Raw genomic sequence first — 24243 nt, forward strand, 5'->3', positions numbered from 1 at the left:
TCCACTCCCCCCGGACAGTGTTTGCTTTCCGACCCAACGTTCGGGGCGGGCGGGCCGCAAATAGCCTGCCAGTCACTTTGATGCGAAATTGAGTATCCTGTAATGGAGCTTCGAAATAGCGTGAAATTTCATTGGCTCGTAAAAACGGCAAAGCGTGACGAGGGCGCGCAAAGTGATAAAAAAACACGAACACACAACTCCCGCCGCCAAACGCTAATCAACATTTTAACTTACTCACTGTTTTTTTTTCTTTCATTTCTATTTGATTTCAATTCCACAGTGGCCTGCAGTACGGTGACGGTAACCAAGTGCCAGGCCGCTCTCCGGACGCTTCAGGCCTTTCCGTTTTTTCGGCCAACCTGTCTCTGCAAGGAGCCCGGGATCGATCCGGAGTGCAACTACTTTCGGGACTTTCTCTTCGATCATCCGTGCGGCTTCGTGTCCAAAAAGGGTAAGTGTTGCTGGCAATTCTAGTATTTTATGTAGAAATTAGTGTACACTTCGTTCAGCCGTATTCCATTTTACCATGTTTTTAAAGCCAAATTTTATCCTTAAAGGACATATCACATTTATTGCAGTAAAATTAATTGATATATTAAAACAATAGCAATAGAAATAATAGAAATCATTTTTATTTTGTCCACGGAATGGAAAGTTACAATTTTTATCATTGGTTTTAGTTGAAATTACACCATACAAAAACTTACTCGAACATTGAATTTTGTATGAAAAACATGTTTATCTAAAAACTCCCTCCTTTTGAGTTTTCATATATTTTCATTTGATTACTGTTTAACTCTTCAAAGTTTGACGAATGATGTTGTTGTGCCAGTTTCGCCTGAATTGAAGTATGAAACAAAAATTGACGAAAGTTCATTACTTTGCGAAATCGTAACCAGTAATGAAGAAGTATTCCTAAAAGTTATCGATCATCGTGTCCGATTGTCCTTATATCCTTATATTCTCCTTTTCCTTTTCCTTCGCGAGAAATCAAATCCCTTCTTATTAACAATATAATGAGGTGAAATGTAAATACATATTAGATATAAGATAGGCTTAAGAATTGAGTGTAATGAATGTGAGTGTGAATGTGAGAGTGAACATTGTCAACATATCCTTTTATCCCTTCCTGTTCCTGAAGAAAATATGTCACCCTTCTAAACTCGAGTAGACCGCGAGTAATCGGTTTTCTACACCATTAACATGAGAATTAAGGAAAAATGTTTATATATACTTGTAACAATACAGTCAGGAGTTTGACTCCTTTAAACTTATGTAACTGAGCCTGTAAAAATAAACGATTTAATAAAACAAAAAAAAAATGAAGAAGTAATGAGAAAACATAAAATCTACACACAACACTGCATTAAAATTGTATAAAACTTTTTATCCTAAAATAAGCCGTTCTCAAGCTAACGTTTCGAAGTTGTATTGAAATTTCCCATATTGGTGTGAGTTTTGAGATATGATAGTATTTAGCACTAGAACTAATTGACCGGTTGTATCATTTGTTCTCATAAATATGTCTTAAATTTTTATTTAGTACTAGCTAACCCGGGAAGCTTGGTTTGGTTTTTTTTACTCTCGAACATTCACATTTTCTTACTAAGCGAGGAAACCCCCATAGAAATTTTTTTATGCCCCCTAAAACCTCCACATGCCAATTTAGTTTTTAACACTTTTTACTTGATTAGTTTTCGAGTTATGCAGTCCATAACCAACCATTCAACAGAAAGACAGAAAGAGAGAAAGACAAAAAGGCAGAAAGACAGAAAGTTTTGGTTGGAGTTCCTCGAGTCGAGTTGCGGACACCTCATCGTCGATCGTGTTCCGGGTCAGGTCGAACTGTGTGGAATACCGTATAAGAATCAAAAGAGAGAACTATTTTGGTGTGTTTAATTGAACAAAAACTGACCTTCACATTCAGCTCGATGAAGTCGCTCAAAATTTTGCCCTTGATGAACCAGTTGGAAATTTGTTTCACATCCTTGATTTCGACTGATTTCGAATAAGGGAAGTTGTCTGTGAACAAAACAAAAACAGAGGTTAATTAAGAACTCGATCAATTTGTCGAAAGACACTACCCACCGTTAATAACACAATCCATGGCAGTATACTCCATGATGCCCTCGTGCGCCTGTGACCATTGCTTCGCTTTGATCAGAAAGATTCATCACTTAACTTGTTCCATAGCAGCGAAATAAAAATTTTGGCAATATATTTAGCATATTTTTAGCCATAAAACACCATCTCAAGAATGCCGAGATTTCCGAAAGTTTAGAGGACATAATAGATGCAAAAGAGCACATTTCCGAATTCAATCAAGGTTATACTGATCCAGAAATTTGACCAACATGTATTTCAGGAGATCGATTGAAAGAAGAAGTGCCTGTTTCCTAAGACAGCAATAGTGAAGAAGAGAATGTGAGTAGACCCTGAAGAATTTGTCTATTGTCATCATCTTTGGATGAGACTGACCGTCAACGAACTGCATTTGAAATTTAATTATTTGTGATCTATGGTATAGGGGCCAGGGTTTTTGTCAACTGTGGGTGGAATCGAGTTGACGGATATTTTACGATCTATCCGCTCTACACCCGTACGAAAAGACAAGGAGTGTACGATTACAAACGGATAAATTTGCAATGTTCTCAAATGTTTCGTAGCGAAAAAATATCGAACGAAGATATTTTGTTTTAATTAGCAGAAGAACTTTTCGAAAGGTACTGAACTGAAAATCATAAATTACTTTTTGAAGAGCCACGAGATTTGTTTTATGTGAAATCTGCCAATTAGGTTTTTGTGATTAAAATAAAACTATAAATATATGTGATGACTATAAAAACCATGTGTGTGGAAAATAAAAACTACAAAAATATATTTATGTAAAAATTGTTCTGGTCCGAATAGGAACTAAATTTAAATTAAATAAAAAACAAATAACAGTGCCACATTCTATGCAAATAGATGTTTTTATCATGTGCTTGCAATACTAGAATGACACATATTTTCTTTCCTTTTAAACTTTTTTTTCTCAATTTTTCTATTTCGAGAACAAAATGTCACACCGGTCGAAATGGCCAGTTTGGTAGAAATAGGTATATTACAACTGTCGGTGTTTCTAGTGATAACACTAGACACACAATAACATTTTTTATGCAACTTTTTCAACAGCACATTCAATATTCCATTTTTTTCTAGAAAGTTGGTGGACTTTCCAACAACTTTTTATAACTCCGTATTTTAATCAGTAATCCAGCTATTACAAAGAACGATTTTTTGAAAATGGTCCATAACTTTGAACACGCCCTTACAGAAAAAAGCAATTAAAGTTTGCCATATTGTGAGAAAAAAAATGTAATGTTGGACAATTGTCACAAGGATTGGACGATCATGAATTGACTTTTGGAAGATTTTTTCCTCTCCGATTTACGATTTTTTTCTGTTTTTTGTTCTATCGCGAAGACCATTTGTTTTGGATGTAGTTTTTTTTTTGATTTTTTTTTTTCAGTGTTGTGACTTCTGATATTGAACAAAGTTGCAGTGAGTTTCATGTTTATAACGAATTTATTTCAAGAACTTCATAAAACCATAACTGTATGCCTAATACATTTGAGTTGAGGGAATTCGAGTAAATGTCCTTCCGGTTAATGGCAAATAAATGTTATAGAATCATTCCATGATCTTTAAACGTCAGTGTCGTTTATCAAACTTCATTTTCGTCTGACAACGTTGCGTCGTTCTGTCTATCTTCCGCGGAAAAAAAATCAAAAAACAAAAATAGTGCCGTCACGATCCGATTTCATCTCCAATAGATCCTGCAAGCCGGAAGCTTTCCCGCTGACGTGATCCTGTGTATGCGAATACATGTGTCCCGAAAGCGGGAGCAAATTGTGTTCTCCTCTGCGCTTTCCCTCGCCGAAAGCCAGCTAATGGCATTGAGGGCAATTCTTTTTCGGGTGAAAACGTATCTGGAGAACAAAAAAACAGCAACAACTTTTCGAGCGCTCCCTGGCAGGAAATGGTGCTCGTGACAAGACCTCGCAAGCGTACATACGTCCGTTCGTCCGTCGTCGACATCGCCCCGAAGAAAAGCTGAAAGCATAACAAACGAAGAACAAATACTTTCTAATACGAAAACAAACCCCACTCCACCATGGAAGGAGCTTTGTGCTCGACCCGACGCTGACGCTGGGAGTGGTTAAATTAGCTTTCCCCCTCCACTTCAATAGCCCTCAACGGGAGTCAGGAATACTTCGCTCAAGGACAGAATTTTGTATGACCTTTGGAGTAGCGGCTCGTTGGAAGAAGTGGGTGCGTGTGCTCGTGTGGAGAAGAATACGTAAATGTTATACATCTGAGTAGTGAGGGGGTAGTGCAATGAAGATAAGACGTCTCGATTGGTAGTGGTCGTGTTTGTGTACCAAATGGGATTTTTATGGATTAAATCAGGGTGTTAAACTTATGATAGACTGTTTGCCAACCACATAATCTTCATATACAAAACCAAATTCTTGTATCCGAAAGAATAATTTAAAACGTTGAGCTCCGTACTGTTCTTGCTGCGATTTCCATTCAGCCCGCATCAAAACCGTTTGCACAAAATCATTTTCGGTTCCAGCTCCCAAAGATAATAATTGTATGATCGAGTGTTCCGAAAAACAAGACAGTATATGCAAACATACAGTGAGTACACATTCATTATGTTGCCTCTTAGTCATATATCGATACAGTGCAAATGTTATGTATATCATTGTCATAACTCTTGAAATAAAAGCAAATAAAGTTCAGTTTGCTTACCAAATTGTAACAAGAATTTCTCGAGTTTTGTTAGTAATTGGACAAAAACCTATTTTAATACAAAATAACAAATGCGAACTTTTCCCCCATAGTGGGGGCAAAAGCGTGCGTTCTTATTGAATTGTACTTCTGAATAAACTGAGGTAACAAAAATAAATGCTTTATCATTACTAGCGGGAGAAGCATCATTACTTGAGTGTGTAGGCACCATTAATTGGGGAGGAGGGGGTATTATATGATGTTTCATGGATGGAGATGGGTTGGTGTTATAGTCGAACATACCACGTGGAAATTTTTGGGAGGGATGAGACTGACAATATAAGATATCTGAAAATGTTCAACATTTGAAACAGAATTCTTTTTATTAACAAATTTCGTGTATAAATACATAGTTACCTTCACTTGATTTATTTGAAACTCATTGTTGAAAAAAAAAATGTTTATTTGAAGTTCATCATGTTGCAGGTTGTTGGCGAAAAAATTTAAGGCAAAGTTCAACTAAACCATGTATAAACATCATACAATTGGGAGGATTTTGAGTTTTTTTTATGATTTTTTTATTGTATTGATACAACATTAACAATCCATCTATATATATATAAAAATGGATTTCTGTCTGTCTGATTCTTATGGACTCGGAAACTACTGAACCGATCAACATAAAAATTGGTATGTAGGGGTTTTTGGGGCCGGGGAAGGTTTTCGTGATAGTTTCAGACCCCTCCCCCTCTCTAAAGGGGACTGCCATACAAATTAAACACAAATTTCTACATTACTCGAGAATTAATCGAGCAAATTAAACGAAATTTGGCATATGGAGGTTTCTGAGTGCAATAAATATTTCTATGGTGGTTAGACTATACACCCCTCTCTCTAAGGGAGGGCTGCCATACAAATGAAACACAAATTTCAGCATTAATCGAGAATTAATCAAGCAAATGAAACCAAATTTGGTATGTAGAGGTTTTATGGTACAATAAATGTTTCTATGATGGTTAGACTCTCCACCCCCCTCTCTAAGGGGGAGCTGTGATACAAATGAAACACAAATTTTGGTATTACTCGAGAATTAATCAAGCAAATGAAACCGAATTTGGTATGTGGAGGTTTTAGGGTGCAATAAATGTTTTACGGTGGTGAGGTACCCTTTCCTCTTCTATAAGGGGGGGCTGCCATACAAATGAAACACAAATTTCTGAATTACTCGAGAATTAATCAAGCAAACGAAACCAAATTTGGCATGTGGAAGTTTTAGGATTCAATCAATATTTCTATGGTGGTAAGACACTCCTCATAAAGGGGGGGCTAAGGGTGGTCTGTCATAAAATTGAAACACAAATTTCTGCATAATTCGAAAACTAATCAAGCAAATGGAGCCACATTTGGCATGTGAAGGTTTTATGGGGCATGTTAGGTTCAAAATCAAGTTTTTGTAGAAATCAGCAATACGATATTCAAGCAACACGAATGAAATATTCCCATATTATAGCCCCCCACTATAAAACTACTCTTCTCACACCTATGGCCACCTTTTCCGCTTTACTGTCACACAGTATTCAGTTTCCGCTAAGTATTCACGAATAAAGGTTGTATGAAAGTTAGCTGCAATTTTTCCCAAGTTATAGTTTTTCTGAGTTTTCATTTAATTCCCCGATTTATTTAACGCGTCACGCGCAGTTGATATAACACTTCAACTGTGCTCTATATCCGATTGGATTAGAAGAGAAACAATTTACTCAGTATTCTCGCTACGAAGTGTTCCCCGCCAAAACCATCCGCGATCCACGTGGCGATCGCGATTATATGTCCACATTTATACGGAAATTCCTCCAGCTAGAAAGGCTTTGGAGAAACCCCACCCCACGAGTGTTCGTACCCATCAGTGCACGAAACGTTTCTATGGTGAAAACACTCCTCTCCCCTCTCTAAGGGGGACTGCCATACAAACGAAACACAAACTTCTACATAACTCGAGAACTAATCAAGCACAATTTGGGAGGTAAGGGTTTTTGGGTATGAGAAATGTTTCTACAATGGTATGACACCCCTCCCTTGCAAGTGGTTGAAAAATCTTGAACGAGAATTGTGTCTGAAAATAATCTGATATTATAATGATGAGTTTTGTTAGAAATACTAGGAATTTTATAGTAAAAGGTAAATTCAGCGGGGTCGAATAGAAGATCAATCAATGAACAGTTCTGCGATTGGACCCATGAACTTGCTCATAGTAAGAAAACGTGAATGTTTGAAGGTATTGATAACAAAAAAACAAATTTTGGGCGGAACGAAGTTTGCCGGGTCAGCTAGTAAATAATAAAAATAATTTCAAAATGAAAATTAATCTTTATTTTGTTTTTCTCTTAATTTTTCAATACAGATTTTTTTGCTAACAATTCAGATATACAGTTTTTTTCAGAAATTTTTACAGAATTTAATGTGGCAACCCTGGTCTCAGCACTAAAATATTCTGCTAGTTGTCAAGAGCTACACTGAAACACTGAACATATTGAATATTCAAGTAATTTTTCAGTATCTTTTAGGAAACTTATACCTTCGATGCTCCAAAAATATCATACCCAAAAAAATTATCCATAAATTGAACAGTCGCAAACCTTTCGCAGTACAGCAATTGAAAATCCGAACCGAATCAGTTGTATAATGATAGTAGAAGTGGTATATTGACAGCGGAACAAATGTTCACCTTCATCTTCCAAGCAAACTACAAGGTCACGCAACCGATTTGCACAAAAAAAATCGTATACAAAAAATGTCTCACAATACTAATTTTCTCGATTCTCGAATAAAAAACGATACAAAATCGACAACTGAACCGCTTAGGAACCAACACGCTCGATAGTTGCAGCACGATCGTTATTTTTTTTTACCTTCAGAGAGCGTTGCGTGACTTATGCGCCACTCTGTACATAACTCTTACCAATGTTGGCGATTGACGAGATAATCGAAGAAAGCATCTGTTTTGTTTCAGTATGTGAAAACAGTTTCTTCAATCAATGTATTGGTCTCGCATCATACGCTACCACTCAGTGAGTGAACAAATCCAAACTTGTGGCAGACAAGTTCATTCTGCTCGTGAGTTGAACAAACAATAGCTCTGACAACAGATGATTCACTCTTCATGGATCGCATTTGTGTGCGAATAAGGCAGAGATGGATCGCCAAGCGATAATTTTCAGCAAGCGTTTCAGGAGCCAATACATCGAATGTTTATTTCTAATGATACAAACCGTACGTTCATTTATTGCTTTTTATAAGCAGGGAACAAAGCGGCGACTTTTAATCGATCAGTTGTTTAGAATATTCCCTACTACTTCATAAAATTTATCAGATCGTAATACACATCTCACAGTAATGTGCGCTAATAGTACAGTGATTCGCCTCTAATTAGATATACCGAGACTAGAGATGGGCAAAACGGCTCATTTCAGTGGGCGGCCGTGAGCTGTGCACTCAATGTAAAGAGCCGAATCATTTGAGCGGCTCGACGGCTCTTTTCAAGAACTGGATTATTTGGATATGTAAATAATGAAAGACGGAACAAATAAGGTTTAAAACAATAATCAGTGCAGAGAATAGTAAAAATATTACTTTACTGAAGGTTTTCTCTGATGTAATTCCATCATAATAATCTTCTTAATTTGTTTATTATTTATAAACATTATCTTTTCAATGTTATCTGATGAAAGTCTACTACATCTTTCACTGCAAACATGTCCTGCTTTCGGAAAACTCGCTCACATGGTACTTAAGATAGATTTCCTTTCATTCCACCAAAGCAATGGGTCGCTTATTCTAAGCAAATGTGGTTTTATCTACAACAGATATTGCAGCGTGTATTCTATGGATGTCATTTTTAGCGTCCTTATCAACGACTGGTGTGCATTGTTGTACTTTCCTTTATCCCCAAAACCGTGCTGCTTGAAGATCTAGCAGTATTGGCTAATTTTTTAGTAGCCTAATTCGTCTGACTCAAGATTTGTAAATCACTTTATCAGCTCCGAAATCAATTCATTACAGTGTTTTTTTTTATAATCACTAGAACTGGTTTCTCTTGATCCATATAATGTTGATTATGTCGAATTATAAGTTGGCAGAGTATAACAATTTTTGATAACGACACAGTTTTCTCCCCGTTTTATATCCGTTTATATATATTTTAAAATGTTTCGAATGAAATGTTTTCATGATTAACTGTATTAGATTAGTCAAATCATTTCATTCGATACCCATATGCGGGATTTGCATGAAAAAAGTAATTGGCCATCTTGGAGTTGGATTTATCATACACAACTGTGCTCTACTAGGGGGCTGTCCTCATACCACGTGGACAGAAAAAGCATGCTCCCCCTCCGTGGACAAGCGTGGACATTTTCATACCTTTACTCCCTTTTGTCCACGTGGAAATTTTTCCTTTTTTAATTAAAACAATTGGGGAAATAACTGAATTGCACCTAAATTCCATTTTAACTCCATTTAAGTTTATTTTATTTCTAATTTTACTAGCCGTACCCTGCTGTACCTGCTTTGCTGTGGTCAATTGTTTTTGTATGGTAGAGAAATGACCAGCAAGTACAAAGTACAAAGCACATGTTTCATATGAGTTTAATTTTGAAATACTTGTGAGTATACAATATTTTTTGTCATCATCAGCGAAGATAAAAGGTTATCCGCAACAATGTACAATCCGCATCTGAATATAAACTTCACAACTTCAAAGATTGATCTTGAGTTTACTAATTAATAAATGAATTTAAAATTATCTTTAAATACAATTTGAGTACCCGTTTTTTTAAACATTTGCAAAAAATGTGTTGATGTCACATAAAATACAAATTGCATACAATTCATTTCGTTTTCACCGTGAAGTGACGTTCGTGATCAGGTCCTACATATTTCATACAAGAAAGTTAATTTACGTTCACAGCTTTATTTCAGAAGAGTGCTTATCCCATCTGGAAATCCATGAACATCTTCGTCAGTAATAATGCAAATAATCTTATTAATTTGAACATTTTACTACGGAGATATTCTTGATCGAATGAAAAATCATCCTTTCCCTTCGGATTATGAATATTTCATGATATAACGATCGCAAAGCACATCGATGGGCAGTTGTGAAAGTATGAATATGTTCTATAGAATATCCAGTCATAGCTTTGACAAATGCATTGTTTCATGACAGAGTTAGAGCGTTCCAAAAATCACCCAAAATTTACGATGTCGCATTCCGCTTCTCTATTTTTTTTTTTTTTTTTTGTTGATTGCATTTCTTTCTCCCTTCTGGTATATGATCGATCACTGCAAATGCCGATTCATATTCACTCTGTATTTCCGATGCACCTTTAGTCGGTAGCGCAATACGAAGCCTTTTCCGCCATAGTTCGGAGAATTTTCTAAGGGTCCTTGTCAAACATTCTGCTTTGAGTGTCTAGATCACTTTCAAAGTGCTTGCGGGGAAAAGTGACATCAGACAACTTACGATTCATTCATTCCCAACTTTGAAATCAAGCTCAAATCTCAACTATGAAAGAATTATTGAACATTTCTTGCGACCTGTTTTTTGCCTTAAATTGATCCAAATTAAAAAGTACGCTACTTAGAACGATTTAATTGCATTCATTTGAAAGATGAGCGGGAATTTGCGGGGAAGAGTTTCAATTTGTTGATAGAAACAAACAATCTAATCATGTATTTTTGGCAGAAAATTAATAAAAACCATTTTAAAACGAAAATGTTTTAAGTTTTTTCCACCTCTAAAAGGTACTTAAATCCATCAAATTAAATGTTTTATAACTGCATTATGTGCGAAATTTTCAGAAAAATAAATATTAAAATACTGGGTCAATTGCATAAAGTTTGACGACTAGTAGTGCGTTTTACACAAATGTTAATATTAATTCCTAGAAATCGACTTAATTCCGATACCTTTTTTGGGCTATGAACGATTAAGCAAAACCCCTATCTATAAAAGTATTAGGATCATAGGAAATAGATCGGTCGTTCACAGTTTACGTGAGTTATTTTCAGAATATGTATTTCAATGAAGAAGAATGATATTAGTAAAACTATACAAAACACTCTCAGGCAGCTCAATCCGTTTATTGATAAATACGGAATTCTCAGGTTTGGCGGAATGTTTTAAAAGTCTTCAATATGGAACAGTTTTTATTCAATTTGGAATGTATCGGTGACTATATTGGGTTGGGGAAAAATAAATGTCGTATATTGTCAATATATGGCAACACTTAAACATATCTTGTGTTGTACTTATCGCATCGGGTCATACTATACGGCTATTCAAAGATGACAATCTGTGCTACAAGTGCCGTTTTGACAGTGTTGTGATTGTCCTTTTCAGTCTCAAGTTATAGCGCGTCAAAGATGGAGTCCACCAAGCAAGAAATTCGCCATATTTTACGTTTTTACTACCTGCGAGGTAAAACTGCAACAAAGGCGGCCGAAAAAATTCATGTAGTTCATGGACCCGATACTGTAACGGTTCGCACAGCACAGCGTTGGTTTGATCGATTTCGTTCTGGTGTAGTGGCTGTCGAAGATACACCCCGTACTGGTAGGCCAATCGTCGTGGAAACCGATAAAATCGTTGAAATCATCCAAGTAGACCGGCATGTGAGCACTCGCTCAATTGGCTAGGAACTGGGTATAGACCATAAAACCGTTCGGAACCATTTGCAGAAGATTAGATCCCAAAAAAAGCTGGATGTATGGGTGCCACACGAGTTGACGCAAAAAAAATCTTTTAAACCGAATCAACGCCTGCGATGCACTGCTGAAACGGAACGAACTCGACTTTTTGAAATGATTTTTGAAGAAGATGGTGACTGGTGATGAAAAGTGGATCACGTACGACAACCTAAAGCGAAAAAAGTCGTGGTCGAAGCGCGGTGAGTCGGCCCAAACCATCACCAAGCCCGGATTGATGGCCAGGAAGGTTTTGCTGTGTGTTTGGTGGGATTGGAAGGGAATCATCCACTATGGGCTGCTCAACTATGGCCAGACCATCAACTCGGTTCTCGGTTCTCTACTGTGAGCAGCTGGACCGTTTGAAGCAGGCGATTGACCAGAAGCGGCCAGAAATGATCAATAGGAATGGTGTGGTTTTCCACCCGGACAACGCTCGACCTCACACATCTTTGATGACCCGCCAGAAGCTACGGGAGCTCGGATGGGATGTCCTATTGCACCCAACGTATAGTCCGGACCTGGGTCCAAGTGATTATTATCTCTTCCGGTCCATGCAAAACGTTTTTGGTGATACTAAGTTGGCCTCAAAAGAGGCTTGCGAAAACTGGCTGCCTGAGTTTTTTGCTAATAAGGTGGGGAGGGGGGGGGGCGTTGATTTATAAGGGAGGGATATTGAAGTTGCCTTCTAAATGGCAACAAGTTTGCTAACAAAACGGCGCATATTTGACTTAAATTAGATAATTTTAAGTATGTTAAATAAAGCGCCATATTTCGATCAGAAATACGACTTTTTTTCCCCAACCCTATATTTGTAAAAGAATTTATTATTCGTATCCACGTGGACGAAGTCTATACCCCCTCCCCCCTCTACGTGGACAAGAGGGGACATTTTCATAACCCCTACCCCCCCTAAAGTTGTCCACGTGATATGTGGACAGCCCCTAGTCAAGCCCTTTCATCTGATACCCATATTGATGGGGTCTGGACAAAATATGTAGTCTGTCATTTTATAACGGCCACCATCTTGGATTTCCATTTTACATAAATAACGTCAGAACGAGGGTACGATCCACGACTCATTACCAATAAGCCGGCTTTTAAAAGATATACTGTTCTTTTATGAACCGCAGTTCTTTTTTGAACCATGGTTCTCAAATGAACCACTCTTAAATGAATCGCGGATCAAAAAAGAGCCACGGCTCATAAAAGAACCGTGGTTCATTTAAGAACCGTTGATTTAAGAGCCGTTCATTTGAGAGCCGCGGCTCATTTTTAAAGAACCGTGGATCGTACGCTCTTTCTAACGAACCGGCTCAAATGAGCAGCTCATGAACGCTCGCCCATCTCTAACCGAAACACCACTCGCATTAGAGGTGATAGTGTCCTGCATTTTGACATATCAAAAAACACGAAACAATGTAAAAAACAAGTTGAAATAGGAAAATCATTGAAAATCTAACAAAAAACCATTAGAAAAGTGTGCAAAATGCATAATCTAGTGAAATGGTTGAAGACACTCCTAAAAATTTATCGTGTAGTAGAAGCTTACACAAAGGATGTTTACAGAAATGTCCAATTAGACGATCAAAGGTCCAATTATTTTTGTCGCATTACAAGTCTGTCCAATTAGTTAGATGCGAATCGCTATATGTGTGATAAAAACATCCGAAATACTAGTAATATTTCGAATATATTTCAGTTCTTGTCGAATAGTTTCTATTTTAAAATACAGCTGTCCAAGAAAAAAATTAGCTTTTAATGTAAATCCGAAGGATTAAATAACGTTACACCCAAACTAGCGTTGTCAGAAAGCATTTCATTTTCGGCAGAAACCATGCCATTTCGTGCCTTGAATCGCCAAATGGGCAAATCAAATCATCTGTTTACCAACGCTTTAAAATGTTTGTATGTATGCAAGCCTCTTTCTTTTTTCTTTTTTCATCTTTTTTGGGATTGCTCCCAAAAAAAAGTCTAAACGACGTCAACGTGGATCGAACCAAGACCGGCTGGAATATAAGGCTGTATTACACGACCACGCTATCCACATAGTTAATGATGTTGTTGAATAAATGCTCGATAATATTGCACCTGATTATAGAATGAAGTTGAATGAAGTACGTGATCATAATTAGGAAAAAATGTTATTTGATCGCTAGCTGGTGCGAGACTGAGATTGGCTAGAGTGAGGCCAATACTCATATGGAGGCATCGTTTTCTTATTTTTGTTCCCGGGGATTTAGCGCGTTTAAATAATTGTTTATCTAAAAATATATATTTCTTCATTGTGATAGATACGTAGAAATATTTCCAATTAATGAGATATAGTTTTACTCAGCTCGAATAATCTACACAATAAAGTATCATCCGTGATTCCGGCATATACTATCATAGCTCGATAAAATTTTGAAGTGTTACTACTTTTGCAACAGGTTAACAACATTCACGCTCCAATAATAATGAAGGCACGGTATATCGAACGTTGCAGTAGCCACTTCAAATATAGTATAAAATATGTCTCTAGCCAATGTTGATGAAGTGATGATTGGGACAGAACATTGGAATCAAATCAACACATCTCCAAACCAATTCCCACAATTGCAAGCACTGATTGACAGAAGCGACTCGAAGTTCGACTCGCGCCCGGGAGCACCGATTTGTTCTCGGGACACATCCCCCTCAGATATACCGGTACGTTCAGACGGGATTGGAAAATTCTCTCGATGTTCCAGCAGTTGACAGCAGTGGATGAAGACACCGCCGGAGCAAACAAACCCAAAGTTCTTATTTTACTCACTCGTTCCCGGCGGAAGATGTTGGTACATGTGCATGTGAATAGCGGAAGGTACGTACGTAGCCCAAGTACGAGATCGGCGGGTTGGGGGAACTAGGGGAAAACTCATAAATAAATTTTCCGCTCCACGCTCGGGATTGTCGCTTGACGGCGACGGAAAGGAAACGAACAAACGTCGAGTTGTCGTTGATTTGCAGGGGTTCGTTTGTCAGCGGTGAACGAAACACGGATTGGTATTTTGCGGGTTCGCTCGGGTACTCCTCCCTATCCAGCGATGGAAAAGGATTGCAAAGATTGGCAGTGAAAGCTACTTCCTTTGTGTGTAAGTTCATGTCAATTGCGGATACGGTGATCAAAGTTGATCTTGAAAGACAACAACGAAATTGCGAATTGAAGCACACTTCCATGCGTTTCGTGTATTTTTGGATAGTTCCGGGAGGGGAGCCTTACTCTATTTTTGACGTAAAACTACGTCTTTCAGGAAGGGTGCCAAATCAGAAAACAGGTCACGTTTTTATGAAATAAAGTTAATAACGTTAATAACTATTTTCACTGTGAACGAATTCTCATGATTTGCATACCAATCGAATCGGAAATTCTCCAAGATTTGTTTGATATGTTATATATTACAATTCGTTAATCTCTAAACGGTTTAAATTCATGAAAACTGGAAGAACTTCCTTTTTTTTTCATACATTTTCTCTGCCGATTTGTGTGTTAACCCTACCCGTATTTCGAATGCTTATAACTCGAACAAGATCGGAAAGATGTTTGCATCAATTGATAGGGAATATTTCTACGCGTCTATCACAATTAATAAAATGTTATTTTTCATGATATGAACAATTGAATAACTGTAAAATGTCAAGCGTTATCTAAACGCCCTAACTGCCAAGGGTTGATTGGCCCGATTTACGGTGAAAATCCGCTTTGCAAATATACATGAAATCGTCATTTCAGACACTAGAGGTGAATGAACTTCCGCGGTTCAAGAACTACATAAACATGAGATGTGCAATAATTTCAGAGGGAAATGTAAAATACAATAATCGTTTGACAATTCTTCCGTTCACATATTTTGGTAGTCCTAGGCATCATATCGAACGTAAAAGGACGGTCATCAAATTTACGAAGAACATAATCTATTACAAAAATGTCGATGAATTGTAAAATAATATTCGAAGTGGTAAACAAGTGGATTGCATAATATAATTGCGTAGTTCTTCGTCGTAAATAAGCGGTCGTGTTTTAGATACAACCCCTTACAATTTTTTTCAAGAAAAGCGAAGAAGGCACGATTCTGAAAACAATTTGGGCGCACTATCAGCGCGCTCGATCGTAATCCAATAATGGCCGCAGGACTGTTTGATAAGAAAGCAATAACAAACCGAACAAGCGGCAGATTGTTCCTGATCGGGGCCAAAGACGTCTCCGACATTGTCCGACGAGCGGTGATTTCGTTTCGACCCCTGAATTTCACTGCCCCGCTGCTCCACCAACCGAAAGGAGACGCTTTTCGCTCGAACGATTTGCACTTTATTCAATTCAATGAAAACTATTCTTCGTCTTAGTGCAGTTGGGGGTGCAGTGTGCAGTGCAAACACAATAGCTTTTCCGTCGTTTTTTCCCCCCATTTTTCTGCCATTCTTCTGGCGCATTCAGTGTTTGACGATTTTCGTACTCCACACCGCAGCTTGCAGCTCATGTCTTCCAGCCGCTGCTCCCAACTTGAAAGCTGTTATTTGCAATAAATTTCTGCATGAAGTAATTTACTATGCAATCTGTTTTTCCTTCTGGCCTGAGGTGTAGGATCGAGGACCGGTAGAAAGGGAACGGTGGGTGCACTTTTCCAGCCTTCCGTTCCGATGGGAAACAATAGATCGGCGAAAGGATTTCCAGAATGTGTGTGTGTGTGTACATGCTCAACTTCTCGCTGTCAGTCAGCAATCGGATAGATGAAAAGTGCGCCCCGGCAAGCAACCAGAGAGAAAGATTGGGATTCAAGTGAGTGGAAATGGTATAAAAATAATCGTATAATGAATAGAAATTTGTTCAGGCACGATTAAACTTGCGATAGAATAACAGGAACTCTTCCTAGTGGAAGCGTTTGTGTGTTTGCGTGTTTTTTTTCAGTTCGTTTACAAACGAGAACAATTGTCGATTGCTCGGATGGAAAAGAATTGCTTATGGTGGTCTGGGAGAGTTGCGAAAAACAGGTGGCGTAAAGGAAGTCACATCTTTTTGTTTTTCAAGGTACACAATCTTGTTTCCCCATTGGGTTTTCGATCCACACATACTAAGCTCCACAATCGGTTCGTTTTCAACTCGATCGTTGTTAGGAAACTTATCCGAGTTTGGCTGACATCCAATTTACATCCCAGCAACAGCAGAGCTTTAAGATTTTTATTCAGTATTCACCACAAGTCGCCTGTCATTCCTCCCGAATTTGTTTATTAAAGCCTCGTTGTTTTCCCATCTCCGAGCTGCCACCTCCGACGGGAAAGACGAGGGGTGCCGATGTATAAACAGCAGCCAGGCAACAGCAGCAGCACCGGGTCGGGTCGTCCAGGGCATTGTTTGACTCCCTGCGGCATTTGGATTTTGGATGCATATGGAGTGGCAGGGTAATGGCCGTGGTTAAAGCAATGGCACCAATTGTGTTTGAAAAACGCTTCATACTCAAGCCTCTTCGAATGAGAGTGTCGTACTGGTCGCTGATGTGGAATGGTTTTACTGTTCCAATGCAGAGAATGGTACTGCGTTGAGCGACAATGGGAAAACTATCCAATCACTTCAACAGAGGTTTACATTTTTGTGTACATTTTTAGGGTCTTTACGAGGGTCACTATTTATATTTCGGGAATTGGCAACACTGATGTCATGTGAGTCCATCTGACGGTTCCATCGTAAAGTTTGACATTTTTGACGATATACGTACTCAGAACATTTTGTCATACGGACGCTATTTGTTTATTTTATATTTAGTTGAAAGTTTGGTCTCGGCAAAAAAATGGAACTGACTCGTGAACATTTTCGTGCGATGATTTTTTCAATCAGCTTAATTTGACTTTTGGCGATGAAGCTCCATCAAAAACCACTGTGTATCGCTGGTATAGTGAATTCAATCGTGGTCGTAGTTCGCTGTCCGACGAGTTTCGGGAAGGTCGTCCAAAATCGACTGTAGTGCCAGAAAACATCGATGCTGTGCACGAAATGATTAAGCAAGATCGTCATGTAACCTATTGTGAGATTGAGGCATCCCTAAGCATTAGTTCCACCAGCATATATGCGATTTTACATGAACACTTAGTTGTGCGAAAATTATGTTCACGTTGGATCCCACATAATTTGACAATCGCTCAAAAAAATCGCTCGTGTGGATTGGAATAAATGCTTTGAAAATTGGTTTAAGCGCATGCAAAAGTGTATCGATCATCGTGGCGAGTACTTTGAAAAACAATAAAAATATATTCGCAGCTTAACTATTTGTTTTTGTTCCTATTCCCGAAATATGAATAGTGACCCTCGTATAACATTGAGTATTTATCCAGGGAAAATTATATAAAGTATATCACTATAATGGTTTTCCCCATCCTTTGGATAGCTCAGAAATTTCACGCCGAGGAATATTCTCGTACTTTGAGGCAGGCTTCGACATATTCAACTGAGGATAGTCAGGAGACTATGAAGCTATTTCGGGCCCTCTCGTCGCTAATTGTTCTTACGACGCTCCGTGCTCTTTTAATTCTTCACAGTTAAATGGACTTCACTTCTCTCTCTCCCATTTATCATGTATTCATGTATAAACTTAAATATAACTTGTGTGATACACATGCTCTCCAATACAAAGAAGCTAATTTTAAAAACACTGTACAACCAGGGCCCAAAATATTCGAAGATGAAGAATGAAGTCGCTTCACTTCGACCAGGACTAGTTCGGCATTTATCGTCAACATTATTTGAATTGACTAGAAATGGATTGACGAGCGCTAAGAGCGAGGATGACCGATGAACTACTCTAGCAAATGGTCATTCTGATTAACGTGACTAAAGAATACAAATCTACCTCTTCATACAACCTGACTACTCCCCCTGACACGAATCTCGTTACCCGTGTTCACTATCTTATTTTAACGTCCATATAAAGTGAAACGAAAACTTCAATTCTGATTCAAAAAAGTAGTTACACCATTAATGGACGGATTCATTGTTTGTCCACCTCTAACTCAAACCAACGAACTTAGACAGCAATCAGGTATACTATAGAGGTCCTCGTATTAGTATTAGTAAATAGCGTGCAGCTTGGGAGGAGTTTTAAACAAAATTTTAGTCCACTTTGTCTCCGAGTTCAATTTGACAAAAAAATATACAGAAAAACGGGGTTATATTATCAAAATTCACGAACTTGTCAGTGTTTCTGAACACAACACTGCACGCTATGTTAGATTTGTGAGTAATTTTTGTGTATTTTTGTGTACGATACAAAAAAATCTAGCTTACTTGTAGTATATGTCAAACCACGTTGAAATCAAACATCGATACATGCATACGTGATACATGAGAGACGAATTCATTTTGAGGGAGCCTCTTCAATATGCAATGAAGTCCATTTGACGGGGAACAATGAAATGGGATAGCCGAGTCGTAGAGTGAGATAGCAACTAAACATCCGAATGACTGTTAAGTCATGTTGACGGAGAAACTGCTGGAAAAAGCCAAATCTCATTTCCAACTGAATACGAAGGGGAATTTCTCCCTCTATCCTCAGTTGAATATGGCTTTGCCGAGCCCTGTGTACAACTGTCATGCAAGTATGGAAAAGTTCATTCGCTCATTTCTCCACGCTTAATTATAAATCACTCTTGTATCTGATTGGCATAGTCATGGCGAAAAGAATGCAGCAAGCAATCTTGAGATTGCACGATGAATCATTTTACACTCCCCGGCCATCTTCATTCGGGACTGATAGTGAACATAACAAAACAAAGAGTGGAAAACAACTTTCAATAAATGAATACTCCTTTGGAATGATCGCACGAAACAAAATAACGAGTGAGTCAAAATAGACTGAATATGCGTGTATGTATGATTTTATTTTCTCTTGTACTCTTTTCCTTATCAGCATTCAAGTGCACATGAATCCACCTTCACGCTCACCAATAACTTGCGTTAATATGGTCCTTTGCGTTGGCTTAGAACGTTTCATACCAAAAACAAAAAAAGTCATTGCAATAGTGCACAGCAAACAACTCGATTATACTATCTACTTATATTTTACTGCCGCGATCGAGGCTCAATGATTGCTATTTGAGTGAAATACGAATGATTTTACAGAGACACTCGCTGACTCAAGCAAAAGTTTCTAGTTTGATTCTATCACCATCTAACGTCATTCCGATAGGCAAATGTGGGGAATGCAAAAACTGATTCTCGAATACACTACGAATACACTTCACGGTGGAAACGGTGTGAAACGCATTCGCGATGACAACGGTACGGTGTCGACATCTAGATGCAAGATTAGTTTCCCACTAAATTTATCATTATAATATCAAATTATCTTCAGATTAAATTTTTGTATGAGTTTATTATATCACATGAAGAAAACAAAGTTTTCCACTCATATTGAATACCAGTTTGATACGAAGAAGTTAATTTTCATTAATGATTTTTTATTTGAAAAGTGCTCATTCTGCCTGAAAACTCATCATTATCATCGACACTTCACTAACTCGTAAAACGTAGTTCAATGGCGTGCCGTTTATTTCGTTTCCACCGTGAAGTGTATTCGAGAATCAGGCCCAAAGTAAAACCTGTTTTTGTGCGATTTTTTTTTGTGCGATTTTCTGTTCTTGTGCGGTTTTTTTTGTGCGGTTTATGGAAAGAAGCGTATTTGACGAACTTTTCGTCCATTTAGTTTTTTTCGATGGTTTATGTGCATTTCAGTGCGAAATAAGCATATTCGCGTCTCAATTATCCACTTCTGAAATCATTCCCCTCCTCTCATCAAATGCTCTAAGTTTTTGTAAGTTTTACATGACATGATTTCTAACAGCAACACGTTTCGACATGCAACTAAAAGCACAAAACAGCCACGCGCATTCGAAAAGGCAAAGTGTCCCATCGCAAAGCAGGGAAACAAAAGGAAATTGAACGGTGAATGGCGTGGATTTGAGTTATTTTTTTGGGGGAAACTTTTTTTATGCGGTCCCTATCTACCGCACAAAAAATGTTTTTTTCAAAATATGTACCGAACACGATTTTTTAAAGATGCTGGTGAAGTTTTGCACGATTTTTTTATGCGACTTTTGTTGTGCGGTTCCTATCTCCCGCACAAAAAAAAAGTTTGCCTGTAGATTAGCGGAATCGAGACAGCATTTTTCCGTTCTAACCGTGAATGAACTTTGCGAAGAGAATAGGTGAATATTTTCTGTCTCAAATAAAGTGAGGCATAAATGGAGAATAGAAGGATGAGTTTTATCTGTGTTGTTGAACAAATTTCGATGCGATTTTGCCCATACCTGCTGTCATGTTGAAATAATGTTTTTCTTTTTTCTTCGTGTAACACTACATGAGAAAAGCGGGGAGTAATACAGCCATTCCATTTTTCGGACCACCCTAAATAGAAATTGACAAACATATAAAAAACGGATCTATTATTTTGCGAACAAGAACAAAATTACCACTTTTCACGAAAATCTAAGAATCACTATATCGGTTTGGCATGAATGGTTGTATATAAAGCTGCAATGTGCAAGATTCAATCCATTTGGATAAAAGGAACTTTCAAAAACCGCTCATTCATGATCAGGCAGATCACTCACCAATTGAAAGGCGATTTCTGTTTCCAGAATACAAATTCTGACTTAAAATTCAAATAATTCTGTTTTTTAATGTTCTTCTTAGTGATCTTTTTAACTATAATTTGGGAAGGAACAAATAAATGCTCTTCACCTCTCTGACAAACGTTTCATGACTGGAATCAATATACGCGTTCTAGATTGCAATTTATCAACAGTTCGAATTCGGAGACACTTCCAGTATTAACTTTGTCTTGTATAACTCAACGGAAAAAGCCCTCAGAGAACAGCTGAGTTGAAATTTACAACGGAAGAACGTAAAATCGAACAGACAATCTGAACAGCACTTTTAAGGAGTTTACTCACCGGTATCCCTGTTTGCATGATAAACGTATGAAAGCGAGCATAGAACAGACCGAGACCGAGAGCCATATTTGCATTAAATTTTCATTTTGCAAATAAGCAAACCGTCTAAAGCAGCTAAACATTTCATGCAAACTTGGGACCACTCGCACTCTTAGAATTTTTCTTCCTCACCCTCTCTCTCTCTCTCTCTCTCTCTCTCTCTCTCTCTCTCTTTTTTGTTCCTCATTCCCAACCGAGACTGGCCATTGAGAAGTCCACTTTGCGTGTGCCACGCCGCAAACCACATCATATGCATCTCGGGATTCTGGAGTCTGTTTCGATACAGAATGGACCGATGAACAACGATCTGGGAGAGGCTAATAAAATTTCATAGATTTTTTTCGCTTCTAGCTTGTGTGTGTATCAATTGGTGTGCAAATTCCTCGAGACGTAAGCCATATATACACTACGAATCGATTTGCCTATCTTATCCCATCTCGAGAAGAAGTCCGTCTGCCTTTGAACCGTGACGGAACAAAAAGATCCCGAAATGTCAGGCGGCACCAGCTGAGCCAAAAGTTTACTTGAGCGTTTCATCCAAATTCGTACAATATGGAAATTCGGCCCCTGGTCCCCTTCGCTCTGAATTTATTTGGCCTCGCTAAGTTTTCTATTTCTTTTTTCTGTTGTTTGCTGCTCCCCGCAATACCCACCCCTATGAAAAAAAATGGGAGCACTCAAACTGAATTCTCGACGGGATGCACACTTAGCTTATTGAGCGATGCCGTAAAGTGCCAAACATCTCTAATGCCAATCGAATTCTCGTGATCGGATTTCTTTTCTCTGAACGCAAAGAGGAGAGCGTTGAATGGAACGCGAGGAAATAAATCTAATTTTAAACTGATACATGAAAGAATAGGTTATGGATCCAATGGATGATAGTTGGGTCGGATTCTGAATAGCCTACATTTGGCAAGTTAAATTGTAACGAATTGAACGAAGATTTTATATGAACACAAACAGCTTTTTGATAAGAAGTAAAGTTGAGTTTGAATAAAAATTTCATTATTCAACTATCAAAAACCGAAACTTCAGTGTTTATTCTCCATAATTCATCACATGTTAATATTGAGCTCTGATAAGCAATTTTATCATTCCTCGTCGATTATTTGCAAGAGACGGACACACATTGTCCGTCCTCCGCTACAATATCGAAGCTGGAAGGTTTTTTTTCCCCTCCGCCAAAGTGATTTTTGGTTGTTGTTTTTTTTCTTTCGCCCATTGGTAACAAGTTAAGTGCCAACGCATCCAGAACAGCGAGGAAGCAGCACCTCTCCAGCGACGCTGGACCGGTTTTCTGTGAATTGGTTCCATTGAGCGTCACATTTGTATCTTCACCAAACATCAAACAGAGAAGTACAATAGAATAGTTTTTGCCGTCTCGCCATTGTGCTTATACCGTAGCGTGCAGCGTTCTATAGCTCCCTGAATAGGGTTGTTCAAGTTGTTCGAACTCATCAGACTAAATTTTTTTATTGAGTTTTTATTTATTTATATAATTTTTTTTTTTAACGAAATTATTGTTTTTTTTTCAGGAAGATTTTTGATTTGAGCTAGTTTTTAGTTTAAGTTAGTTTTTAGTCTAAGTTAGTTTTAAGTTGAGTTTTTGCGCGAGTGTGTGCGTGTGAGTTGTGTGTGTGCGTGCGAGTTTTTTTTTCGTTTTCATAGGCGGTCTGCGCAACCGTTATGACATCTGCTGATGCCAATGTTGCGCGGACGCGTTATTATCAACAGTCCTCGAAGGCACCATGGGTTGTTTTCTTTCGGCCCAAGGAAAAAGCTTTGAGAACTCTTGATATTTCAAGAGATTTGCTGCGTAATTATAAGGTCTCGATACATAAAGAGAGACCGGACAAACTGCGTGTAGAAGCACCGACTTTTGATGTGGCCAACAAGATTGTTGACCACGAAGTTTTTAACAGGGAGTATCACATCTACATCCCTTCTCGAGAAGTGGAGATAGAAGGCGTAGTAACCGACGCGAGTCTGAGTGTCGATGAACTAAAAAAAGCGTCGGGTTCCTTCAAAAACTCGATGATTGGAGATCTTGTAAAGATCCTGGATGTTAGAAATCTGCATTCAGCATCTTTGGAAGAAAATAAAAAAGTTTATAAGCCCTCGCACTCTTTTCGAATTACTTTCGCAGCTTCTGTTCTCCCAAACTATGTGAAAGTAGAAAATGTTTTTTCCCAGTGCGCCTGTGTGTACCGCGGGTTTATAATTGTACCAAATGTAAAAAGTTGGGACACTCGGTTAGCCACTGCGGCAACAAATTTCGTTGCGGCAAATGTGGCGATAAACATAGTGAGGATTCTTGCACTCAAACAGTGGAAAAATGTATTCACTGTGGCGAGAATCCTCACCCTCTACAAGAGTGCCCAAGGTACAAACAGCACTCCGATAAAGTGAAGCGTTCTATCGCTGGACGCTCCAAGCGGACTTATGCTGAAATGCTAAAGACCGCATCAGCCGCTCAAAATGAAAACCAATTTTCGGTTTTGTCATCTCAAGAATCGGATTCTGATTCTGATGAGGGTCATACTTCGGCTGCATCAGAATCTTCAATAAAGGTTGAATCATCAAAAAGAAAGCTCTCTTCACCAATGGTGCACCGTAAGAAAGCTAAAATGACCCTCGGAAGATTGTCTAATTCCAAGGGTAATAGTAGCAAAAAAACGAATCCGAAGGCTCCTTCTCAGCCAGCTCTTGGTTGCAGCAAGGATT

The 24243-nt window shown here is 38.3% G+C and overlaps 1 protein-coding gene across 9 annotated transcripts in view; it reads left to right on the forward strand.

The window, feature by feature from the left end:
* Nucleotides 1-24243, forward strand: part of LOC129761802 (uncharacterized) — a 652040-nt gene that overhangs the window by 509885 nt on the left and 117912 nt on the right. For all 9 annotated transcript variants that reach the window (XR_008740473.1, XM_055759580.1, XM_055759575.1 and 6 more), the window contains exon 4: nucleotides 281-451. Coding sequence is in view for 8 of the 9 variants with exons in the window: in XM_055759580.1 (XP_055615555.1) it covers nucleotides 281-451 (171 nt within the window). In the remaining variant the exon portion in view is untranslated. The remainder of the gene's footprint in view (nucleotides 1-280; nucleotides 452-24243) is intronic.

The sequence above is a fragment of the Toxorhynchites rutilus genome, chromosome 1 (genome assembly GCF_029784135.1).
Source record: "Toxorhynchites rutilus septentrionalis strain SRP chromosome 1, ASM2978413v1, whole genome shotgun sequence".
NCBI classification, from domain to species: domain Eukaryota; kingdom Metazoa; phylum Arthropoda; class Insecta; order Diptera; family Culicidae; genus Toxorhynchites; species Toxorhynchites rutilus.